This window comes from Ornithorhynchus anatinus, chromosome 9 (genome assembly GCF_004115215.2).
Source record: "Ornithorhynchus anatinus isolate Pmale09 chromosome 9, mOrnAna1.pri.v4, whole genome shotgun sequence".
Classification (NCBI taxonomy): domain Eukaryota; kingdom Metazoa; phylum Chordata; class Mammalia; order Monotremata; family Ornithorhynchidae; genus Ornithorhynchus; species Ornithorhynchus anatinus.
In genome coordinates, this window is record NC_041736.1 from 15673405 (window position 1) to 15700033 (window position 26629).

A 26629-nucleotide genomic window follows, 5' to 3' on the forward strand; every position below is an offset into this window, starting at 1 on the left:
TCTCTGACTGATTTTTAGATGTCCCAGCTCTCTATCTGCCACAAGTTCTTTTTTATTTTCCAAGTCCCATAATTCTTTTCACTTCAAAAGTTTTTGTTTTCCTTCCCTCATTTTCTGTGTACTTTAGGCTCTCTCACTGGCTCCTGATTTCCATCTGCATTTTTTGGCTACAGAACTCCTGCTTGAGCGAATGTGCCTGTAGCTACCTCTAGTGGATATAAAAATATCAATTTCTGCTAGGCTTTCTTTTAATTTATTACAATGAAATGAGAGGAAAATAAAACTATTACTTTTCATCGGAAGATCACATCACTAAGATAAAAAATAATTTGGGAAACACCCTTGAGCTGTGTAGAGAATTATCCAAGGAAAGGACAAAGGGACCAATTATCCTAAGGTCATGATTCTCATGGGTCTTTTCGAGACAATATTATAGCTGAGCCATTTTGGATGGCTAAAAGTGGAGGTTTGTCTTGGTAGGGTAAATTAATTCTTTCAGGGTACCAAGATATCATTTCAGGAACATTTGATAGCTGATCCTTTCTTCTACATTGCTAAGTAGTCTTTCTATTCTCGTGACCAACACTATCAGCAAATACTTGTGGAGGGTCCTCAGGATATTAGGGGATAAACCTAGTACTTTTATATATCATGCAGAAGTGAATCCTCTGGGAAATTATGAAATGCTAAAAAAACAAACCACCCAAAAAACTTGATTCTTCCATATTAAACTGGCTGTCTTCTTATTCAGCCTATAGGCTTTTGGTTATTGCGAGAGAATGAAGAAATGCTGAATTTGCTCCAAGTTACCCACCATATTCCTCCCTTGAAAATTGGGTAGGACCCTTGTATTTTCCCCTACAGCCTTTCAAACTGCTGTTTTACAAAATGAACCACAAAACATTTACAGGCTCAATTCACAATAGTCCCTGCTATTCTGTTATTCTGATGACTAGTGTCAATGCCTAGGACTTCTTCCTATCCAAAACCATCAAGGATTGACTCCTCCCTTGTCCTTTCTTGCCCTTGCTTCACATGGGCAAGTAATACTAGATCTGATTCTCACTTGCTCAGTATGAACAAAGTGTTTAATATTCATCCAGGGGTCCTTCTGAGATCCTTCTGTAGTGATTGAATTCTATGCCTGGATCAAATATTTCATCCCAACAGCAATACTTATTGATCAACTACAGTGTTGAGGGCACTGTACCGGGCACCTGAGAACAAACAACAAAAGTAAAAGATACGGCACCTCTAAGAATATGCACAAATTCTGCTTTGCACTTGTTCTGGTAAAGAAACTATGCTAGAATTATTGGACTGCTTTGACTTAGATGCTGTGGTCAATTTCAGAACTCAGAACTGAGGTTTAGAACAGAAATCACATGAGATAGGATGAAGGGAAACAGCAGTTCTAAAAAGGACACTTCTGAAGCATTTTTCCTCTCTTTCATTTCTGTAGCACCAAGACTACGTTAGCCAAAATAGTGAATTTTAAGTTCAACAGTAGTTAGTAAATGTACTAGCAAATATCCTTTCTTTTTTTCTTCATTTTAGTGAATTTCTTCTAAAAGATAAGCAAATTGCTTTTTTGACTGCTTTTCTGAGGAATATCTTGCAGAAGGATACTCTAAAAATAAGTCCTTGGTTAAATATTGTTTAAAAATATCAATTACCTCAATAGACTGAGCACCAGGATTTGTGTAATAAAGGTTTCTGGAAATCCAGTCTAAAGCAAGGCTCATCGGAGAGCCCAAAATGGATGCTGGGGCGAACACCGTTCTGTTAGTGCCATCTGACTTCACTCTGTGAATTTCACCCTTCAAAAGAAGAAAGGAAAGTGAGGTGCTTCAAAAAGACACATGCTCCAAAAGAAAATATTTTATCCATTGCTTTCACCTGGCAAGTGCAGTACACCTGACATTTTTACACAGAGAAAAGAGAAACAAATGCTTAGAACTGCTACTTGGTTTCAACCAGGCATATTTACTGAGTGTTTACTGTGTGCAGAGTACTGTACTAAGTGTTTGGGAGAGTATGATACATTAGAGTTGGTAGACACACTCCTTTCTGGTGCACCTTTGAATTTAGGCTTCTGAAAAATATAGGCCCAGTGACAAACACTTTCAAATCAGACAACTGCTGGTAAAGAGATCAGGCTTGAAAGGATCTAACTTATTAGCCCCGATTCCCTGATTTTTTAAGTGTATTTCAGTCTTTTTGTTCCTATCCCCTGGCTTCCCCAGAAACACTCGTTTAGGTCCCCTAAAACAGTTTCAGAAATTGAGCCCTTAAATCTCTGCAAACCCATCTTCAATCATTCATTAATATTTGCTAGACACTATTTCTGCACAGAACATTCCTCAATCAATTCCCAGCCTCTCCGAGCATGGTTTCAACAGAAGAGGAACAAAAACATTCTCCTGGTGAAGTATGAGAATAAAATCTAGAGGCAATTAAATTGACTCTCCCAGAAACACTGATTGCTTCTCTGCTAAATAATTAGCTTAATGGAAAAGCCAGAAGTCCTCAAAACTAAATGCCCATGCAGGAATTCCATTATCATCTGTGACTACCCCTTTTACTATTTCAAATAGGAGTACACTCACCCAACTAACACAATCTATTGATTCTAAAAAAAAAAAACCAAAACCCAAAAAACCCCAACAACAACAACAAAAAAAACCTGTGCTGATACCAGATTACCTGGCAGTGAAAGGAGCATTTATATGCAGTCAGTCAGACATGTTTCCAAGCAGGAGAGAGGAGTAAATCAATATTGCATTAAACAGATCTCAAAAACTTTATAAAAATTAGTTTGGGGTTAGGAGGCCCTTGGTGGGGTTGTAGAGCTCTCCTGAATAACTACCGCTGCCCAGGACACGCCAATTGATTGCCTGACATCCCTCTAGACTGTAAGCTTGATGTGGGTAGGGAATGTGTCTGTTACATTGTTATACTTTACTCTCCCAAGCGCTTAGCACAGTGCTCTGCACACAGTAAGCACTCAATTCAACTGATCAATTCATTCAGTTGTATTTATCAAGGACTTGCCGTATGCAGAGCACTGTACTAAGTGCTTGGGAGAGTACAATAACAGACATTCCCTGCCCACAACGAGCTTACAGTCTAGACTGATGACATGCAGGCAATATATCAGTGGATTGGGGATAAATTGCACATTTTGCACTTGCCCAAAGGAGGCACTTTGGATTTACCCTAAACTCCACCCCCGAGTGATGTCACCAAATCCCAGAAACCTCCCCTTGAAGTACATTGTGACTGAGAATTCTCATTGTGTGTTCAACCCGATGGGTGGATAGTACAATCCAGGAGCCAAAGTAACAGATATTTTCTTTGTTTCCCCAAGATCTTAAAGGTCTTAAGTGAGTGTTGACTTTTTGCTCAGATCTGCCCCATGATACAACCCCAAATGAATTTTTTTATGGTATCTGTTAAGCACTTACCATGTGCCAGGCACTATACTAAGCAGTGGTGTACATACAAGAAAATCAGGTTGGACACAGTCCCTGTCCCACAGGGACATTTTACAGATGACATAACTGAGGCACAGAGAAGTTAAATGACTTGCCCAAGTTCACTCGGGAGATAAATTGCAGATTCAGAATTAGAACCCAGGTCCTTCTGACTGCATGTCCAGCTCTGCCCTGTGATACAACCTCCAACTGAAATTTGCTTGCATGCCAGCAACTCAGTGTTAGCTTTCCCCCAAATGCTGTTTCTATTTGGAAGAACCTTCTGCCTGCCGAAAGGGTTTCTTGAAGAACGTATCTATGGCATCAAACTAAGGACTTCAGGGACATCCTTTCCAGCACCACTCAGATAAGCAAACAGATTCCTACAGTGTATACTTTGTCTCTTCGAACAATAAGATATAAACACATCAGTATTAGATATTCTTAAAGAGAGTCTTCTGGGTTTTTCCCTTGATCCTACATGGAACATTTTTGGCTTCTTTATGTTGGTGGTTTCACCTGGAGGTGTAAAGCAAAAACTGATCATATCAGTGGAGCAAAGAACAAGGTAGAAAAGCTTTAAGAAGAGGCCACTGTGACAACCTTTTCAATTAACAGCTTTTAAAAAACTCTAAAGCAGATGGTGTATGTTCCACTTGGAGTCACCCTCTCATTAGTGCCAGAAGATGAAATCATTCAATACAGCAACTCTTCAGATGCAGGACCCAGGACAGTAGTGTGCACCCGGTAGGGAATCAATAAATGTTCACTGGCTGACAGATGTCCTACATTTGTAATTTCAAATAAAATTCCAACACTTGACCCCCTAATGATTTGGAGGAGGGATAAAGGAAAACAGTATCACATTCTACAAAGGAAGAGGCACATGTTTGAGGAATTTCCTTGTAAATTAATCACCGGCTTGTGTGGGATAGCATCAGTAACCCATAGCCTGTTGCATTCAGGACCTTGCTCTGGCTGCTCTCGGTAGATCTCATGGAAAAAACAATCTCCAAAATAGATGGGATAGTCATAGTTATGCTATTTGTTGAGCACCCACTGAATACAGTGCAGAGTATTAAACACTTGGGCAGTACAACAGAAGCAAAATAAGTGTTTTTTGTCCATATGGAACTTATATTCTAATAGTGGAGACAGAGAACTAGTCACAAGCAGTGGAATCAGAATAAAATTTCATTTTTAACTGAATATGCAATATATTCAGTGTTGAGAATGGGCCTAAACAAACGCATAAAGGTTGACATTTATTAGGGAAAACTTGGTATGAAGTTCACTGTAGGGACTTCTGATTTATTTCATCAGCTTTTATCCTTTCAAAAGGCAATAAATCCTTGGGATGTAAGCCCTTTGCAAACATTTTTCCAGAACAAGCACCAGTTGTATATATTAAGAATATTATTTGACACTTACTGGATTTTCAACCCAATAGATGAATTGCTCTGAGTCATCAAAGTCAACATCATAACCATTTTGTATTCCTGCTATAGGAACCATGGCATCATTGGTCTTCTCTTCAGGGTTAAGGGAAATTCCGTAGATTACATTATCTCTTACAGCTATGAGAAAGGGTTGTTCATCTGTGAAAACAGGATACCATCAATCAAAATTCTATTCTAATACTCCCAGCCATTTGGAGAAACAGAGTGGGATAAATGGACACAAACATAAATGCAATATACCAATCAATAGTCAACATTAATTTTTTTTTCTACCCAAAAAGCAGAGGCTGGCAGAAGAAACAACAGAATGTGGCTCTGACTGCTACTCCTCCACCCTATCACTGAGGTCCATGCGAGAAATACTATGCCCCTTTCCACATTATCTGGTCCTATCCTACTGGAGCCGGGGAGGCAGGAAGCAAATCAGCAATCAAACCTGCCAACCATTGAGAATGTTCAAAGGTTGCCAGTGTTGGAGTCTGGACTGAAAAGTCCCAAATTGTGCCTTTTGCTGGGTGGTACTCTAAACTAGAAGCAGTGTAGCTTAGTGGAAAGAGCCCAGGCTTGGAGTCAGAGGTAGTGGGTTCTAATCCCAGCTCCACCACCTATCTGCTGTGTGACTTTGGGCAAGTCACTTAAACTTCTCTGTTTCTCATCTGTAAAATGGGGATGAAGCCTGTGAGCTCCATATGGGACACCCTGATGACCTTGTATCTACCTCAGAGCTTAGAACAGTGCATGGCACAGAGTAAGTACTTAACAAATGCCATCATTATTATTATTATTATTAAACTGCTATTCATTTTTCCTATATTACTTTGCTATTGTTGTGAGTTCGATCTTCCACTGTGTGTCCACTGGCGACACCCTGTCACTCATTCTTAGGAATTGAGCCTGGGACTATCTGAAGGATCGTCCTCGCACTTCACTCAGGTCTTAGTACAGTGCTTGGCTCACCCACACAGCAAGTGCTAATAAACACTAATGAATGATGCAACAGTCTGAACATTCATTTGTTTTTTGACAAGAGTAGAAGGGCCCTTCAAAAAAAATACCATTTCTCCTCTTTCTGGAGAAACAGTGTAACTTCAATACCCATTAACTACTAAACCAGGGAACGTTTTCCAGTGGCAAGATCTTCTGAAAGCAGGCACCATGGCATTCTCCTCTGACTTCAGATGGAATGATGCCTAACCAAAAGTTAACATGATACAGATAGGCCTGTAAATATTTAAATTCCCCAAAGAACTTCTAATTTCCCTTTCAGCAGATGTCATCCTTATTTACCCCATTGAGTCTCCCTGCCTAAAGTAGTCTCCCTCATCCTAGTCTTTCCACTCCTTTCTTCAGTGTCCTTAGTCTCTCATCTGAATGATATCCCTTTGCACTCCTCAAGGCCCAACACCTCCAATAACATTTATGGTGTGCTCCATGACTATATAGCAACTATGGGCTACTGCTGTTGGAATATTCCAAAACAATGAGGAGGGACTTTACCTTGAGGACCGAGCACAGGGAAAGGTGGGAGATGGAGAAACCACAGGTGGACAAGAGATAGGAAATACATTCTGTATAAAGTAGGAAATGAATTTTTCAATCTTCATTGTTGAATTGTACTTTCCCAAGTGCTTAATACAGTGATCTGCCCACAGTAAACGTTTAATAAATATGATTGAATGAATGAATCCTGTAATTATCCTCCTTCTGAAAATGGGTCTGCAGGCCTAGGCTTGGCGACAAAGCCAAAGATGCAGATTTGATTCTGTCTTTAGTGATCGGAAATCACCTATTGAGATGCAACTGGGATTGGTCTTTTTTTATTATTGTTTTTATCTTTTAAGTCATAACCACCCTGTAGAGATGGTGGAAACTGGAGAAGGAAGACAGGAAGCTAGAACCAAGACAAATATCAAAGGGCAGACAGAAGAGAACCTTATGACTCTCCCCACTCCAAACCCTGGACCAAGGTGCAAGCACAAGACAAAATGATGCACCGGGTAACACACAATACATTCTTAATTATTGACTTACTGCTGACTCACTCACCAACACTGACAACAAGCTACCTTAAAGTTACTTTATCCTACTTTCTGAACCATGAAACTCTCTGCTGAAACATCACCATAAACTCTTAAATAGTAAACTTTTCCAGAGTTGGAACAAACCCACTTGGTAGGACATTCTCATCAGGTGTTACCAAGACTAGAAAAATCTCCAAAGAATGAGTGGTATTTATGATGGCTCACTCATTGGGACAAACCCAGATTACTGGAGAAACATATGTTTTCTATTTGCTTTTACATTTACAGTACTCCAGCCATCCTCCTAAAACTCTTGGAAAAAGTGGTAATTTCACTGTTGAGAATGACTGTCATATTCACCTTTGTCAGTAACTGAAAACCAAACTGCAAATGCTAAACTGTTCTCATTTCAAGAAGACCAAGTCATGGGTAAACCACCATTGCCATTTGAAAACCAAAAGAAGTATAATCCAAGAATTAACATATTTCAACCCTGTCCTGGTAGGAACTTTGGATTTACTAGTTGCCAAAATAATGAGTCATCTATTTTTCTGTGATGAAAAGAAAGCAGAGAATCCAAAATGGGTATGGCTAATCTTTCTGTTGAAAGTCTTTGCTGGCAGACTAAACCAAAGTGTCAGCGAGGATTAGGATCATAATAAGCCTCTGAAACAAAATTGAAAAACTCTATCCTTTTAGAACCATTAGCAATAATTAAAATCTTTCACTATGAAAAGAATACGCAGCATTACATAATTCTATTTTCTGATAAGATCTGACAGGCTGTAAGTTCCACGCCATTAAAAAAACCAAACACAAACTCTAGAAAATATCTTGCTTCAGCATATAGTTTTCCATTTGAAAACATTTAATTGGAAGGATATTAAAATAAAACATGAGACTAATTGCTCTAGGGGTGGTGTAGCCTTTTTAATTAAACTTTCTCCCCAAATGAACTATGTTTTTCCTCTTACCAATTTTCATTACTCCTGTACTGCCATACTTCCCCAACCTTGGGATGGGACATCCTTTAGGATTTCTTAAAAAAGAATCAAAAGAAACATGCTCTATGTACTAAAATGCCCACTAGAGAATTGTTTTCTTGTTTCTGGGAGTACGGGCTTTAAGGCAGGTACTGAATCTTCTATTAGTTTTTTAACTTTCCACTGACCTAGGAGAAAAGTCTAGTCCTTCCCAATAAATTCTAACCAAGGGAAAAAAAAATAAGGTAGTTTGTCACACATCCTGATTAAATGATGTACAATATTTCATAACCTGCAGGTTTTGCCATAGATCACTTCATCTTCACACACACACACGATACTATTTACCTCTAGCTTTTGTGGCAGTGTGTGTGGATCGTTAATGACTATCAGGCCATAGTCCTAACCCTGCTGAGTGCAACTACCATAGAACTATCTTCATGTGCATAGGATTCTACCACCATTATTCTCCACATTCGTCAATTATCAAAAAGCTCATCCACTGCTGTATGCCTGCAATCATTTTATAAAGAAAGTTCCATTTTTCCATTCTGAATGCCACTATTTCACGCACACTTTATCATGCTCAATATTTGTGATTCAAATAAATCTGGTATAAAAAGTACATCGTACCTCTCACACAATTTATAGAATCCGGAGAGAGAGTCCATCCAGAAGGGCAGGCACAGGAATAAAACCTTGGTCCCAATGAAGAAAGCAAGCATAAGTGGCTACAGGGGGCAGATACGCAAGAATTTATACCTGAGAGAAAAAAGAAAATAGCATGACTAGAAAATCAGTTTCTCACTGGAAAGTGACCCGCATCTACTTGACAACGTAATGCTTTTAGTGTCCCTTAGATTGACTCTAAGCATTTAGTAGAGTATTTACAACTATCTGTCCTAAGCAGGCAGGGTTAATACTGCTGCTTCTGTTGTTAAGGTGTGGGGACACATGGTTTCCTCAATCACCTGCCTCTTCTCCAGCCTTAGGTCACTCCAACAATGAACAAACCAACAGAATTTCTTGAGTACCTGTGTGTGCAAAGCACTGTACTAAGCACTTGGGGGAGTTCAACTGGCCATGCTGAGACATGGAATGCCCAGGAAGGACTCTTGACAAGTGATTTGCCCAAGATCACAGAGAAAGCTAGTTGAGAATCTTATTAGAACCAACAAAGAGTTATCTGGACAGGACGCCAAGAATCAGGGTGAATCATTTTCAGTTTGTCTTTTCCTAAATTTTAGAGCTCAAATTCTTTATCCATTCAACAAAACAGCACCAAGAAATAAATAACTTTTCCATTCTTTATGCCAATGTATAACCAGGAGCCAGAAACACATGCCTCTGGTGATGTTTAGCTATGCTTTCCCTCTGATGAGTGGGAAAAATGCTGTATTTATGGACCTGTGTGTTTGCTTCCAGTAGCAGACAGCAGGAGTCAAACCTAACCAGGCCATCTGTGAGCCAGGGTTACCTGGGAAAATTAAGATCAGTGGTATTAAGAGCCTACTGTGTGCTTAACTGTACTAAATGTTTGGAAATGTACAATACTACAGATTTGGAAGACACTCTCCCTGGCCTCAACAAGCTTACAGCCTAGAAGGGGAGACAGACATTAATATACATAAATATGTTACAGATATGTACATTAGTGTTGTGGAGCTAAGGGTAGGGTGAATATCAAGTGCTTAAAGTATACAAATCCAAGTGCATAGATGATGCCCAAGGAAGAGGGAGTTGGGGAAAGAAAACTTAATCAAGAAAGACCTCTTGAAGGAGATGTGACCTCGATAAGGTTTTGAAGGTAGGGAGAGTGCTAGTCTAGCATATATATAGAGGGGAAGATGGTTCTGGGTTCCCTCCTCTCCTTTCTCTCCCCTTGACGGATGGGAAGGAGATAGGATGGGAAAATGACACATATCATAGATCCATGGGTCATGAACCAGGATATCCAGGTGCTCTGGACTGATCTGGACATCCCAAACTTGTGGAACCACAAAGTGGTTGAGCTTACTTGAGAGGGAGGGTAGACAAACTCAACAAGGGCCCAGGGTCTGAACCACCCTATACTCAAAAATCACAGGGAGAAGAATGTCAAATTAAATGTATGGAATCTTTTGGTGCAATCATGATGGCTGGTCAACCTGATCCCTGGCTCCTGTTTCTATTTTATTAGTAGTTTAAGTTATCCAAAACGTTTATTTTCCTCATTCTTCTAGTAGTAACCTAAATTCTGGGCCAAGCCAGGGTGATGCTCTCCACATAATAGGCAATAAACAAATAGTACTAAATGTGTAAATGTAGACCAGAATGGTCACAGGGCCTGATGGCTAGACTACAGGAGGCTAGAGTGCAGATGTAATTTTAAAAAATTACATCAGCATTATTTTGCTATATTTGCCTACCCTGGGTTCAGGGCCTCCAAAGCCAGAAGAAAGCAAAGAATTTTCCAATATACAAGTGATTCAGCGGTAAAACGGCAGGCGTAGAGCAGAAATCAAGGTGGGCCATCATTACTGTATTCCACCAAGAGGCTGTTGTTTCTGTCAGGGACCGAACCTCTGGTTTGAGGAATAATTGATCCTTTCTGACATTTCTTGTGTCTGTACATTCTAAATAAATAACATCCACTGTTACCCCCAGTCAGGTCTGCCTAGCTTCACTTACTGCTGGGTTGTCGGATGGGATGCATCGCTACAATCCCAAGAGGCTGCATCACATTATATATCACGACACTTTGGTTTCCTCCATGCCATTTGTTTGCTCGAATGACTCGGTGAGTGTGACGGTCACTCCAGTATACGAAATCTTCAAAAACAGTAAGGGCATGAGGATGTTGCAGGATCTGTAAAGCAGGAAATTTAAAGCTTCATTAGAAATCTCAGGTACAAATCAAATCAGAAAAACACAGGGTCCAAATACATCCAGCCCAGTTACACTTCCATCTATCAAAGACAGTAGGTAGGGATTGGTGTCAGGCCCATAGTGTGGCTAGATGCTCTTCACCCTGGGTTTCTGAGGGCGAGACCCACTTAACCAACTTAACCAAGAGAAGCAGCATGGCTCAGTGGAAAGAGCACAGGCTTGGGGACCAGCGGTCATGGGTTCGAGTCCCGGCTCTGCCACCTGTCAGTTGTGTGACTGTGGGAAAGTCATTTCACTTCTCTGTGCTTCAGTTACCTCATCTGTAAAATGGGGATGAAGACTATGAGCTTCATGTGGGACAACCTGATTACCCTGTATCTCCCCTAGCGCTTAGAACAGTGCTCTGCACATAGTAAGCACTTACCAAATACCAATATTATTATTATTAACCCACTCAAGACCCCTTCCAGGTCTGTGATTCTATTTCTCTACAGTTGGCTCAGTAGGTCTTCGACTTGGATGCTGAATTCCTGGGGGTCACTTCTGGAGCTACACAATGCAGGACAAGAACCAGACAATAAGAGTATACCTAGTACCTAATCATTTTTACCAAATAACATATCATCACCAACACACAAGGCTAAAGAGGATGAGAAAGAATTCAGAAGATCACCTGCAGCTCAACTAGATCATGTGAAGGGTTAATCCTGCAGTTTCAAAGTCTGAGCTGACTTCTAACGAGGCTCAGAACGGAATGCCCCCTTGCCTGCAAGTAATGAAGGACTGTGTAGATGCTTCCTTTGTTGCAGCCTAAAATAAGCCTCTTCAGTGGGGCCATGTCTGGGAGTCTACCCAAGATTAATTTGGGATTTTCATTTGCACTACATCTAGCCTTCTTACCCTCGGCCACTTTCTGTTTCTTTTCTGTTTTTCTTACCAAATTACTGGCTACAACCTGCTTCCGATGGTTTCCGTCATAATCACAAAAATCGATATAATCAAGATAGGCATCCGAAAAGTAGAGCAGTTTGGTGGGATAGTCGATGGTAATCCCATTGGGCCAGTAGATCTTATCTCTGATGATCACTGTCCGCATCGTCCCATCCATGCTGGCTCTTTCAATCCGAGGATTTTGGCCCCAGTCAGACCAGAACATCAGGTGAGCACTGTGAAAAGAAACCAGGTCCTGATCATAGGAAAAATATTTGCAAATTGCAAATAAGTCAAAAAGACAAACTTTGCCCCTAGAATCATTTGCTTTATAGAAAAGAAATGATATATGGATTAATATTAGCAATCTTTAAAGTCTACACACAGTGCTTATGACAGTAATCCACCCCCCCCCCCCCGCCCCCTCTGTATTTAAAGTGCATTAAATCTCAAAGCAATCTTAAGCCATCTGGATATTTTTAGAATGCTCATATTTCAGGGAGTGAACTCTTTTGATACTTGGAATTCCTCGATGTCAATGAATTATTCATATTTATATCCAATATACAAATAGTAGGGGGGTATATCCATCTGCTCAAGTTTTAATATTCTGTCACATTTAGGAAAGGAAATCCAATTCATTCATTTTCAATGTCTTTTCTTCAGTTACACACGTATGTAATTGTTTGAATTTAATGGTATTTGTTAAGTGCTTACTATGTGCCAGGCACTGTACTAAGCATTGGAATGTTTGAAATGGACTTATGGGCAGTATTACCAGGTATTAAGAAATAGCCCCATAAGATATCAAAATTATAGAAAATGACCCCTCTACAAATGACAAACATCCATTTACTTGAAAACTAGGAATAAGATTATAAATTAATGTTTTGCTACTTTTTAAAAGACAACAATTGATCATTTCTTTTCTAGAAACAAGTATAATACAGTAAAGTGTTTTGACACATAACTTGGTAAAGAAAGTCATTTGGATTGGAGGAAATGGGAAAACCAATTTTCCTCTCACAACCATGATTTCAAAGCCCTTGATGAAATGACATATGAATGGCCCTTAAATGACCACAGATATGACAAACATTTATCAGCTACAGTTGGGACACCAGCTACAATCCCGGATATTTTCCATTATAACCATTTAAGGTAACATTTCAAAACAAAGCCAAAAAAAAAAAAATCTTACTCAATTCTGGGATCTAATACTAGTCCCCTTGGGTTTGTTACATTTTCACTAATCAGCACAGTCCTGTGGTTCCCATCCATTTTAGAGACTTCAATTGTTTCCAGAACATAGTCTGTCCAGTAAAGATTGCGACCTACCCAATCTACCGCAATACTTTCAGTCACGGTGACACCACTGTCAAACACCTGTTAAGGAATAGAAGAGTTAGTGGATTCAGTAGACGTTAAATGAATACAAGGTAAGTGTAAGGGTAAAGCTTAACAGTTAAGTGACCAGCAGGTAGCCGTTAACCAAGGATTGTGCAAAATATTAAGTAAGCTCAACTACAAACTATTGGATAGGCCTCTAAATAAGATGTCAGTCTGCATATGCTCTGCAAATCCTTTTCTATACCAGTAGCTATTCTTCCCAATTGAAACACATTGTATGGCAAGATCTGCTCGACAGCCCAATCTTTTTTTTCTTTTTAAAATTCCTGCAAATAAAATTTTAGCTGCTTCACCAACTCCTCCATTTCCTGACATTCCCGCAACAGAAGCGGTGGTAGCTCCTTCATAGGGAGGACAGGAACGAGAAAGAAGTTTGTTAGGAAGGAGGAGGGCTAGGCTACTGGCGGATTTAGGACTTTGAGAGCTCACGGGGGCATCCTTGAAAACTGAACAGCTCTCAGGCAGATAATATTTGCCAAGAATTATATTTGTACATATCCAATAATCTATTTCAATGTCTGCCTCCCCCTCTACATTGCAAACTCCTGATGGTTAGGGAATGTGCTTACCAACTCTGTTGTACTGTATTTTATCATGTGCTTAAGACAGTGCTCTGCACATTGTAAGCCCTCAAAAAGTATCATTTATGGACTGCACCCACAGTGTTCATAGTCCTAAACTAAGAATAGGGACGGTTTCAAGAATTTAGACAATCCCACCCTCAACGAGCTCATCAGCTAATAGAGGAGCCAAGACAAACACACAATCAACATAATTTTGTACACATAAATGCATGATGTCATTTCAAGATCAATTTGAAGTGGTTTCAGGTTGTGCTAGTGGCATGGAGAATTAATCTGACCACTCAAGGAAAACCTCCTGGAGTTTACAGTTTCAGCTAAGATGTAAAAGGAGTGGGCGGTGGCAAGTGGGAGGAAAGGGGTGGGCCAGCCTTGTCTTTCTGATCTCCTTCCCTTATTTTACACTTGTGTACAAAAACTGTAGAACATCTTTAGTCCATAAATGAAATTCCCAACAGGGAATATTTTAAGCCCTGAATTTATGTCTGTTTGGTGTCCAAGACTTCAACAGATTCCTATTTTGGACAATAAAAAGAAACACAAAACTCAATGAAAAGAAAATTGCAAAAGAATAAAACAGATTCATAGCAAACGTACTACTTTTCTGTCTGTTCCATTCTGAAAAGCACTCCAGATTTTATCCTGGCTAGTATCAGACCAATAGATACGACCATCGATTGAATCAAAATCAACCGCTACTATGTGTATGCCGTCCCGGACCAGAGAATAAATGTTATGTCCTTGAGCGGTCATATTGTCAACAACGATTTGATTTCGGCTTGCCACAAGTAATAGGAGATTTCCAGATGCTGTCAGAGAAACAAACAAAAAATTGTGAGTGATGCTGTGAGAAAAAAACAACACAATTTTCTCTCATATGTGTGGCACAGTACACTTTCAAATATAGTGAGAACTGTATGGTGTTGGAAAAGATCACTGCATTACTAAATTACATAAGCAGCTACCCTGTGAACGTTTACCAATGTTATGTTCTCTGCCAAAGCTAATTTACTGCTGTGGCTGATTTCTCTTGGAATACACCTCAGCATCTGACTCGATTTTCTACCAGCGGGGAAACTTTCAAAAACTGTTCTTGCCATCAGCAGAGCAATCTGATACCTACACCTGTTAGCGCCGTTGGACAAAGAACATCACTTTTTATGATGTGCTCCAAGTGGTTTACTGACGGCATCATTTTTCTAAGGCTACGGGTATTATGTAGTTTGTGTTGCGTTGAGTAAAATTGGAATGTTTCTGGTCTGAAATGTTTCCAGGTACATTTGGCTTGGTCAGAGCAAAGCCATTCCAGTGATACTAATGTTAAGGAATTCAAGGTACGCAAATCTCTGACTGGGGAGCAGTGTGGCCTAGTGGACAAAGCATAAACCTGGGAGTCAAAGGACCTGGGTTCTAAACCCATGGTTGCCACTTGCCTACTGTGTGACCTTGGACAAGTCGCTTAATAATAAAAATAATAAGAAGAAGAAGAAGAATGGTATTTCCTAAGTGCTTACTATGTACCAAGCACTGTTCTAAGCACTGGAGCACTGTTCTAAGCGCTGATTAATGTCTCTGTGCCTTATCTGTAAAATGGGAATTAAAATACCTGTTTTCCTTCCTACTTCATCCCTATGTGGGACAATGCCTTTGTCCAACTTAATTACCTTGAATCTACATCTATGCTTAGTATACTACCCGGAAAAAAGTGCTTAACAAATACTACAATCATTATTATTGTCAGATTAAAATTGTTAGCAGAGACATGTATCATCTGCTTTTACTCTAAGGATATTTTTCAATATATTTACACAGGCTGCCACAAAACACCTCATATGCCATCACTGCAATCACTGCGTTGTGTCGTTGCCTGCAGTTTCACACCCAACCCCTTGTCTGTAGGGGTGGGCTTAGGGAGGATGCAGCTCGCTTCTTCCTGCCTCAAGGTGGCCAAATGTCTGAAACTGACCCTCTACAAATGGCTCCTGACATGTGTGTAATTTCCACTTCATGATGCATTTTCAAGAACAATTCTCACCAGAAGCTTTGCAGGTTTTCCCATTGCTTTCTAAAATGTATCCTTCATCGCACCAACATCTAGAAGACCCTCTTTCATTGTAACAGTGCTGACTACAGAACCCTGGAGTGTCACATTCATTGATGTCTTCACATGTCTTAGTGTCATTGGCAAGCTGATATCCATATGGACACATGCATTCAGCCCCAAAGGGACCCTGAATACATTCGTGAGTGCAGCCAGCATTGTTATCGGAGCAACTCTCCTGATCTAGACAAAGAAAGATTATGAAAAGCAACAAATCAAATGTCAGAAACAGCTTATTCTTTCATTTATTTCAGTAAAATATTGGACATTCAGTCAAAATGTTTCCTTCATTCAACCCCCACGAAGCCCATTAGAGCTAACTTCAGATGGGCAGCTTCCAGGAGGTAAATAGCAATCATCTGGAAGCCCAATACTTTTCTTCATTAAACTCATCTATATTTACTAAGGTTATAGTCTGCTCCGAGATCCGGTCTGCCAATTTAGAAGAGGGGAATTAACTCGGGGATGTGGCTCACCAAAGGGAAACACGACAGCCGATTTCATTGACCCCATTAACTCAAGCCTGCAAGAGAGACCTACAAGTTTCCACCACTATCACTCACCCATGCAAGTCAGAAGGGGGCATGGAGAGTGGAGTGGAGGGACAAGAGGAGGGAGGAAGGTAAGACCAGCTGCTTCATGTGACTTCTCTCCTTTTGTGCCAAAATGGCTCTAGGCAAGAAGGTACTTTCTGTTTGCAAGCCTGTCCTAAACCGAAGCCTAAAGGGGTAGTCCTCTGCACTTGTTCTGAGTTGGCAGGGTGGGGAGTAGGGGACGGTGAGAAAAACTAAGTTTACTTTAAAGGTTCAGATCATTTTCTTCACCACTGCAGAACAGCCCAAAGCATAAGACTCTTTCAATCATACCTGGCTGGGGTTCATCTGAGAGGGAGCACAGATTAAGAAGAGAAAGGAAAGAAAGAAAGAAAGAAAGAAAGGACAGTCGTTAGGTCACATGCCAATCACAGCATTTGCAATCACAGTGCTCCCAAATTCCCAGCCTCATTATTTTTGTGGTTCATGTTGATTCATATTAGAAAATATTATAGCTGGAAGAATCTAAAAGAATATTAAAGATAGAATCCAACTTCATTTAACATGCTAGCAGCCTCAGTTAAACTTTCCTTAAACACCAGCACAAAGGAAGGTTCAACCTACAGCCACAGGGGACGATTTCAAGCGGAATATCATTCAGCTCAGACACGGGTGAATACTGAACTCTATTTTCCCACATCCATTTCCAAGCTCATCGCGTGCCTGACCTATTTCAGGTGCTAGGCACAATATACTACTCTACACTTCATGGTTTTATAAAACTACAGCATCCATTGTCAGGAAACTTACTGCAGACCGGGGACTCATCTGCCCCATTGGGACAGTCTGGAATGTCATCACATACGGCACTCAGATTCACGCAAAGGCTATGGCCCGGGCACTGCCACTGCCAACTGGGGCACCGGAAGGGCTGAGTAGGGCAGTCTCTCTCGTCACTCATATCCCTGCAGTCGTTGTCCCCGTCACAGATCCAAGCCCGGTAGATGCAGTTTCCATTATCGCAGCGGAAGAAAGAGGCGGGGCAGGTTCTCGGCAGACAGCCGTGGTGCTCATCAGAACCATCCACACAGTCCGGATGCCCATCGCACTCCCAGTTATTAGGAATGCAGCTGCCATCGGACTGACATTGGAACTCATTCTGGTGGCACATCCCAGGGGGCCTGGTGGCTAGAGGAAAGGTTTAAGAAAGGGGATGTCAAATAGGTCTCCGTGAAACAAGCATTATGAGGGGTCTGAAATGTTTTGTCACTCTTCAGACCTGTTGAGGAAACGCACCATCTGAACCTAACCGAGGGAAGAATGCCAGAGGGAGGCGTGAAGGGTTCTGCCCTTTTCCTCCCTTCCAGCCCCACCCCTTTTTCAGGTCCTGTCTCCTCCCACCTAATATAAGCACGATTCTGGTCAGTGCAACCAACATCCTGCAACCTACCATCACAATATACGGCCCCCAGAGTCCCTAATCCAGCCCCGAAACTAAGGGTGGTCCACTACAAAGACTGGAAACTTGATATGGCTTTGCTGATGTAAACCCAGTTCCAAAATTCTGAGCACCTGGCTTCTAGCCTGGTGCTCAGGTCTTTAGGAAAGCATCTCTAATTAGGAAGGAATCCAAATCCATAAGCAATAGACCTTCCAGTACCAATTTACAGGGCAACGCCTTAATCAGTACTATTTACTGAGTGCTCTATGTTGGGATATGGGCTGGGGAGACTGCAGGTCTTGGTGTCTGACATACCTTGAAACACACACTGGATAAGATCCTCTCTGTGAAAGATGTAGATATTAGATATATCCTTGAGCTAGGATTGCAAGGGACCCTCATGCTTACCTTTAAGACATCTACTTTTTCAGACATTGGATTTAGAGGACATATTATTTTGACCCACATTCAATAAAAGGTACTTACGACAGCCAGTCTCATCAGAATGATCATTGCAGTCAAAGACACCATCACAATGGTAAACATTACTGATACACTGGTCTCCACTTGCACACTTAAACTCAGAAGCTGAGCAGTTGTAAACTATGGATGGATGGATGAGTGAGCAAATCGTCAGATATCAACTCAAGAACAAATCACTAAGCAGCTACAATTTGTTAATCAACCAAGAATAAAAAATAAAGCAATCACTTACTGCAATCAACCTCATCTGCTCCATCCACACAATCTTTATCCCCATCACAAACATAAAATGGGTCAATGCAGCGATGGTCTGGGCACTGAAACTGACCAGGTTCACATGTACCTGTAAAATCTAATATAAAAAAATATATATTCAAATTACAATCATTCTACCTATATCATGTTCAGGAGCAATATTTCACACTATAAAAGAAATTTCATGAACTTTTTTCTGTTGGACATGCAATCTAGCAAAACTAGAATATCTAGTGACTGTGAAGACACAGTCCAATCACCAATTGTATTTTGCTGTTAAAAGAAGTTGCACAGGGCTGAAAATATTAATAGGTTTAAAAGGAGTCTGGATAAATGGATTGGGAAGTGATTAATAATGGGGTTACTAGGTTAGGGGTGTAGAGGGGATGTTAGAAATATAGAAGGCAAAGTTAGAGATATCAGACAGTATATCCTTAATGAAGGGTGACCATTGAACTGTTCCTGAAAACATCTGATGCCGCTGTTGGAGACATAATACTGGGCTGTGATGGTAACTCATCTGCCCATTAATGGAATTTATGTTCTTTCAACTGCAGATGATAGGCAAGGTAGCTAAAAGAAGAAGTAAGGTGACACTGATGAAAATAATCAGACCTCTAGCAAGAACTAGATGAGTAGACATAACAAGAATTTGATTTCAGGACCTCTCTCATTTATTTCCTTGTGATTTTATTTGCAACAGACTCTGTCTTGTCTGAGAGGCTTTTGATGTGCTTTTTTCCAGGTAGGCATCTGTGATCTCTTGGGCCTTATATTACACAAAAAGAGGAGTCTTAAATGGCCAGAAAGGGAAGGAGACAAATTAGTAAATGATGGTGGGTCAGTGTGGGCTTTGAGGGCTCAAGATTTCAACGATTTTCTGCAAGGAGTCAGACAGGCAAACACACAAATACACACACACAAACAAACCAGTTCTAACTTACTGCAGCTCTTTTCATCTGATCCATCACCACAATCATTATCTGTATCACAGAGCCATATCCTAGGAATACAACGGTTATTGTCACAAGCATATGAGTTGGCAGGGCACGAAATGGGGCCTTGAGTAGGGCAGTGCTCTTCATCACTGCCATCTAAGCAGTCCTCGTGTCTATCACAGCGCCAGTGTCCTGGAATACACTGACCATGGCTACAGGTGAAAGCTGATGCTGCGCAGGTATTATCTAAAGAGATAAAACATCAAAGCAGTCAATGTTCCATCCCGCCTAGTTAAAAATACAACCGAGACGGGCCTCTCATCTTTCCTCTGAAAACAACTGAAACACATAGCAGGGTGTAGGTGGAGGAAGTGAGACAGGGAAAAGGGAAGGAAACTGGAAGCCCTTTTGCAAATTTCTACAACATGGAGTTGTGGAATGACTACAGCAGCTATGCAGAGCAATTTCTAATTTTGGTCATGAAAATCCCTGGAAATATTTCATTAGCAAAATACACAAAGGGCTGCCACCAAAATGTAAAAAGGTATTTTAGCTGGATGTTTGTTTGCTTTTTCATTATTTGAAACAAACCAATTCTTGCTGAGAAAAATGTTCTACTTTCTATTTATTTGGGTCTCCTATGCCATTATTTTCTTGAGCTATTTTTATCAGAAATTTTGTTCGATTGCCCAATTCTGAAATATCTTTTCCTATTCGTCAATTTTTTTTAAAGGGGTATTTGTTAAGTGCTTACTATGTGTCAACCACTGATCTAAGCACTGGGGAAGATACAAGATAAGCAGGCCAGATACAGTCCCTGTCCCACTTGAGGATCACAGTCAAGTAGGAGAGAGAACAGATACTGAATTCCCATTTTGCACTTGAAGAAATTGAGACAGAGAGCAGGTAAGTGATTTGCCTAAGGTCGCACAGCAGGCAAATGGCAAAGTCAGAATTAGAACCTAGAACCCAGACCCATGCTTTATCCACTAGGCTATGCTGCTTCCCACTTGGCCTCACTGCTTCTCTTTACTTAATTGTGGGGATCACCCCACAGTCAGTACCCAACTTTTCCGAGACTGAATTAAATATGGAACGGGAGAAGGTAAAGATCAAAGCTGATACTTCAACCTAATTCATTCCAGCCCAAGGGAAAAAAAGAAACACAACAAATGGAATTCGCAAAGGATTTGAATGCCAGCATCAATTCAGCAACAGAATTATTTTTGGATGTACAACTATGTCTAATTTCATTTGATGATACATTTTAGAGGATCCTGTTTCCAAGATGCACATGGTCCTATGATCATCCAAATGTGAAATTTCAAGGGCAGCTTTTTTCATTTTGGGCTATGGGTTTTTTTTTTCTTGGTTATTTTATAGCTTTGGACTTTCTGATATTTTAAAGTACTGTCGTGAGTTATCAGTGGGGTCATACCCAGAACATGGAGATACTGCCAGGTATTTCCTGAAGTATTTCTAGCCAATTTCTTAAATTCAAGGCCATGCAAAGATACCCAATTACTGTATATCTGAGCAGTAAATGCATAAATGAAGCCATCATTGCTCTTCTTTACAATCACTAACTCCCTCAAGACCCCAAGCACCTTGAAAATTATTCATATTATTGCCCAGTTACTTACTTAATGAGCCGCAGTGCTGTTCATCACTATTATCATGACAGTCATCAACGCCATCACAACGGAAATACCTGGGCACACACCGGCCATTATTACAGGAGAAGGAGTAGGAACCACACTGCAATGTGGGGGGTTCGTTGGATGGATCTTCAACACACGTGAGTTGATTAGAACCCAACTTCATACCATACGGGCAGCCACACACTCGCTGAAAATTAGGTACCGGGAAGCAAAAATGGCTGCAGTCTCCGTTAGGGTTGGTCATACGGTTGCAGTAATTTGTTCCTGGAAAGAACAATTCGACATATTAGGTGATGTGTCACTGCAATAAGAAATTCATAGATTTGCAGTTCACTCGGTTTTTACATTCTTGAGGAACCTGCCTAAAGGAAAGCTCGTGTTACAAGTTTGCATGCCTTAAATGATGCCAGATAGCATAACTGGACCGAATAACGTTGTATTCCCAGACATCTCGTCGGACAAACATTCTCTAATTCCCCAACAGCATTCTATCCAAAACATGTAATGAAAACACATGTTCTGGAACAACTAAGTTCAAACCATAAAGATTCTCTAATACTAAAAAATTTTTCAACATTTAATAGTGCAATCAAGCCTATAAAGAATCTCATAACATCTCATCTTGATAGGTAACCACATGCTGCCTGCTGCCATCTTTTTAATCCAAAATCTTACATGTGTATGTTGAAAATATGCTGCTTAAAGTTCAGGAAAGTACTAAAACAATGTAGGACTATATTATTAAACCCACAGGCACATACATCATTTTCTGAATGACACCTGGACAAAAGGATTTTTTTTGTGGTATTTGTTAAGCGCTTACTATGTGTCAAGCACTGTTCTAAGCGCTAGGGTAGATAAACTTTAATCAGGTTGGACACAACAAGGGTTGGAGATTTGGAACAATTTTTTGTTGGAGTGACAGGAATGGAAAAAATATTTTAAGTTAGTTGAGTGCGAAAGAACAATCATCAACTTTAAAATGAAGAAATAAGCAAATAAAATGAAGAAAAATTCAAGATCACTGCTCACCAATTTGGGAATTAGCATCATAAGACTTCACATGCATGATATTAGTAATGCCTCTCCGGATAATGGTGATCTCTCCACCGTCTGTTTTCCTCACTCGAACGATTCCGCCCAGCCGCCAGTCAGTGAAATAAACATAGCCTAAATGGAAAGGCAGATGGTTAGCATTTAAAGACAAACGTTTTCTTTGGAACTGCAGTTGTGGATCATTTTGAAAGAAAAGATCAAAGAACTCTATTTCTCCTGCAAACCATGGAAATCTACTCTCTCATTCTTTCAGAAAATCAGAAAACATCTCAAATGAGTGTTCCATAACTAAAAATACCACTTGTGATCCTTTTTTAGTGATTTGCTACTCCATCAAATTAAACCCAATTAAGCATTGTAATAAGTAAAAATTATTTAATGGGCCATGTGATACTTTTCGGTGAGTCATAATTGAAGAATGATAAATTGGGCACAAATGTGCATAGACAAAATATGAATATTCAATAAATATTCAATATTACATTTATTGTAGAACCAGCTACCAAAAGAATTTGTGTTATACGGTGAAATACTGCAATTGAATCAGAATCACAATAATTGGAAGAGAAATTATTTCCTTGGGGAAATAATGTTGAGGAGTTCACAGTGTGTTTATATATTTCCCCTACCATCTCCCCCAATGATCGTGACTAACAACATTCTTTAGACTGACTCATTTCTACTATGCTGAACAAAAGGAAAAATACAAGCAAACCAATGCACATAACTTATTTCAATCAAAAATTCATTCATTTATATTTATTGAGCACTTACTGTGTGCAGAGCACTGTACTAAGCACTTGGAAAGTTCAATTCAGGAATAAAGAGAGACAATCCCTAACCACTCTGGGCTTACAGTCTAGAAGGGGGGAGACAGACATCAAAACAAGTAAAGAAGCATCAATAAAAATAAATAGAATTTTAGATATACACACATCAAAACAAGTAAACAGGCATTAATATAAATAAATATAATTTTACAAAACAATTATATCTTTTTCAGAGACATTATTCAAAGCATCGCAAATTCTATCAAATGAGAACAGATATCAATTGGAAAAATAGATGTAAAAATGTGTGTCCTGTATGCTTGACGTTGCTGCTCCAGCTAAGTGTCGGGATCCATAATAATAATAATAATAATGTTGGTATTTGTTAAGTGCTTACTATGTGCCGAGCACTGTTCTAAGCGCTGGGGTAGACACAAGGTAATCAAGTTGTCCCACGTGGGGCTCACAGTCTTAATCCCCATTTTACAGATGAGGTACTGAGGCACAGAGAAGTCAAGTGACTTGCGCAAAGTCACACAGCTGACGAGTGGCCGAGCCGGGATTCAAACCCATGACCTCTGACTCCCAAGCCCATGCTCTTTCCACTGAGCCACGCTGCTTCTCTATGTGAAAAGTGTCCCCTATAGATTAACATGTGCAGTCATTCCCACACTGTGTACTTGTGAAAACCAAACACCCTTTCGTTTATAGCAATAGTTGCTTTTAGTAAAGCCTGCAGATATCTCTTCACCCGACAAACAGCAAGGTATCTTTGCTCAAAAATAAGTCAGCCATCCGTTTTTGCTGCATATCAGATTGTCTACCTGCAATTGTTATTTCTTAGAATTTTCAATACGGAAAGTTATGCTTCAGTTTTCCTTATACTCTGCCTTCTGCCATTCCACTTACAGTTAGCTCACTTGCATTTACCACAGAGCTGTCTCTGGCTGTCATCCATCTGGCAACCAGGCTGTTATGTCCATCAGAGATGTATTCCAAGAAACCTCACCTCTATTGTGGCCCAAATAATGGTGACCTTATTGTCAGAGATCCCACCTGGCCATTTACTATGAAGGATAATTTGGAGATGTCAGTGGCAAATCCAAGACTAACCACTATAACACCGAAGTCCATCTCCCAAAGACATGTTGGCTTTTTTAATTCGATTTATTTTCTCTTTTACTCATCAGCTTATGCTTGAACAAGGATGTTGCTCAAGGGATGGAAGGTGTTGTTGCTTTGGTATTCTAATATATATGAAAATATGCATCCTGACACTTGTATTAAATTCCTCCAACATGAAAACACTGTGAATCTGTTCAAATCAAGTCTGTAATTACAAGCTATGATGCTGGCACTCCAAGTCAAAAGTCAGATGGCACTGGATAACCGACATTTTTGCCCTTTCACAACTCACCTCCAAAGATAGTAAGGCCAAACGGATGAGTCATCTGGTTAATCCGCTCGAGAGTTCGTCTATCTAAGCCATCGAATGTGCTATGCTCTATTTTATCAAAAAAGGCATCTACCCAGTAGAGACGCAGAGCACTGAAATTATGCAACAAAATGTTAAAAGAAAACAGTAAGAACACATTCTTTCATCCTGTGTAATGCAATATTTACATTAAAATAATATAAATATTTTCCACCAAGCTAATTTGGAATGCCCTCTGGATCACATACAGATATCTGATTTGCCCTCAATATTCTCCCCCATATGATCCCATCCTCCCTGTAGGCTCTCACTTCCTGCTGTGCCCAACTGGATCTCCCCCTCTTCCTATTTCTCACTAACTAAAAGATATGGAAGGTTAAAAAAAAATTAAGATTTCTTCATAAGTTTTCCTCAGTCCCCAACAACACTTACCCCCAATCTATGGCCAAGCCATTGGGCCATCCCAGGGTAGTGTTCACTATTGGCAATGCATGGGATCCATCACTCCAGGCTCTCATGATTTTAGCTGGGCGGAACCAATCTGTCCAGAATATATACCTGTAAAAAGGAAAAACAGGTGGACAAATCCAATGATTCTAAAACAAAACAAAAAAAGAGCCAGCAAATTTGCCCAGGAATTGTTCCAAAACCAAACTCTGCTGAAGATTCCTGGAAGTCATTCCATTTTCTTTTGGGGGGTTGGGTTTACCAGGTTCCCACATGCATCAGGAGACCCAAAGACATGTCCCAGCCTTTATAACTTAATCAAATTATAACTGAAGTCATCAAAAATAAACCCATATATTATTCGGCTCAAAATAATGCCATAGGATAGTACATTGGGAATATGAAAATAAAGTCAGCCAGATAGTCTGACACCAAATTTGGGATCATTAAAAGACTCTTTAGAGCCATGTTTCCCCCAGATAGGCCAACCCTATATTCATTCATATCAAGAGGCTGACAAACTCATTTTACACACACGGAAAACTTACGATGGCTCCTCTGAATATGGTCAGCTCTGCAAGAAGGTCTTCTTTCACTACATATTTTGGCTGTAGCACATTGGCAGAATGAGGGAACACTCCAACAATGCATGACTGTCTCAACACAGCATGCCCTGGTGTCTGAAGATATGGCTGTGTGCATGCGTAATGATTGGCAAGTGATGAATACCCTAATGTGGATTTTTCTTCAAGAAGGGTTCTGCAAGGATTTAACCCAGAGATCCAGTAGAACTACATGAGGCATACCTTCAAACAAATATGCCTTGTGACTTTTTATTTTGAAGCCTGTCAAAATATTCCAAGGACTACAGAAAAAGAGTCATTCTGCTCTGCTCCACAAGCATACAGCTAGTCATCCTCTGATTCTAAGGCCTGAGTGGCCAAAGACTGATCTTAGAAAAATCTGAATGAGAGATCCTTTCTTTTTAGTCTTGTTTCTTCAATCAAAAGGTTAAATTTAACATCTTGCTTTGCCCCTTCTTGACACTGCATGACTTCAAAAAGGTATGACAATGTAAACTTGAGGAGCCATTTAAGACACATTCACTGGTCTTCTGTTTAATGCCTCCAATTTGAAAGAAGGGAATGATCTGGTAATTTTTCAAAAACCAAGAATTATTCACTTGAGGTTGTTGATTAAGGCAAATTCATATTTCCCTATAAAAGTGTTTAACCATTTAGGTATTAAAGTTCAAATTAATCACTCCTTTTTTGAGATGCCTAGCTAACTTTTATGAAGATGAAATCAAGAGTCAAGATCAAACTTTAGTATGGCTACTGACCAAGGAGAGTAGCACAAGAAATACAGCCCATTCTTTTCCCCATACCATGCAAAACACTACATAAGGTTACTCTACTACTTAAGGCTACTATACTATGTAAAGATACTATACTACGTAAGGATGGTTGTCTATGAGACACTAACGTGCCAAGTAAAACTAAGTCTTACAATTCCTTATTGCAAAATATTACATCTGAATTTGTCTGAGACTCTTTTATACCTAATAGGAGCATATGAAAGCTTCTCTCAAGGCTGATGAAAATTGTTTTCAAATTTGGTAATAATCATGATATTTGTTAAGCACTTACCATGTGCCAAGTACTGCACTAAGCACTGGGACAGATACAGCACAATCAGATGAGAACTAGTCCCTGTCTCACACAGGACTCACAGTCTAAGGTGGAGGGAGAAAAGGTTTGTAAACCTCACTTTACAAAAT

The 26629-nt window shown here is 40.0% G+C and overlaps 1 protein-coding gene across 5 annotated transcripts in view; it reads right to left on the bottom strand.

Moving 5' to 3' along the window:
* LRP2 (LDL receptor related protein 2) overlaps window positions 1-26629 on the bottom strand; it is a 164123-nt gene that overhangs the window by 73541 nt on the left and 63953 nt on the right. For all 5 annotated transcript variants that reach the window (XM_029071513.2, XM_029071510.1, XM_029071508.1 and 2 more), the window contains exons 18-33: window positions 24835-24960; window positions 24385-24515; window positions 22174-22311; window positions 21124-21405; window positions 19487-19726; window positions 18520-18639; window positions 18291-18407; window positions 17174-17551; window positions 15765-16013; window positions 14327-14538; window positions 12940-13124; window positions 11746-11974; window positions 10611-10788; window positions 8574-8702; window positions 4908-5074; window positions 1677-1820 (exon numbers count right to left, since the gene is read on the bottom strand). In XM_029071513.2, coding sequence (XP_028927346.1) covers window positions 1677-1820; window positions 4908-5074; window positions 8574-8702; window positions 10611-10788; window positions 11746-11974; window positions 12940-13124; window positions 14327-14538; window positions 15765-16013; window positions 17174-17551; window positions 18291-18407; window positions 18520-18639; window positions 19487-19726; window positions 21124-21405; window positions 22174-22311; window positions 24385-24515; window positions 24835-24960 — 3025 coding nt within the window. The remainder of the gene's footprint in view (window positions 1-1676; window positions 1821-4907; window positions 5075-8573; window positions 8703-10610; window positions 10789-11745; window positions 11975-12939; window positions 13125-14326; window positions 14539-15764; window positions 16014-17173; window positions 17552-18290; window positions 18408-18519; window positions 18640-19486; window positions 19727-21123; window positions 21406-22173; window positions 22312-24384; window positions 24516-24834; window positions 24961-26629) is intronic.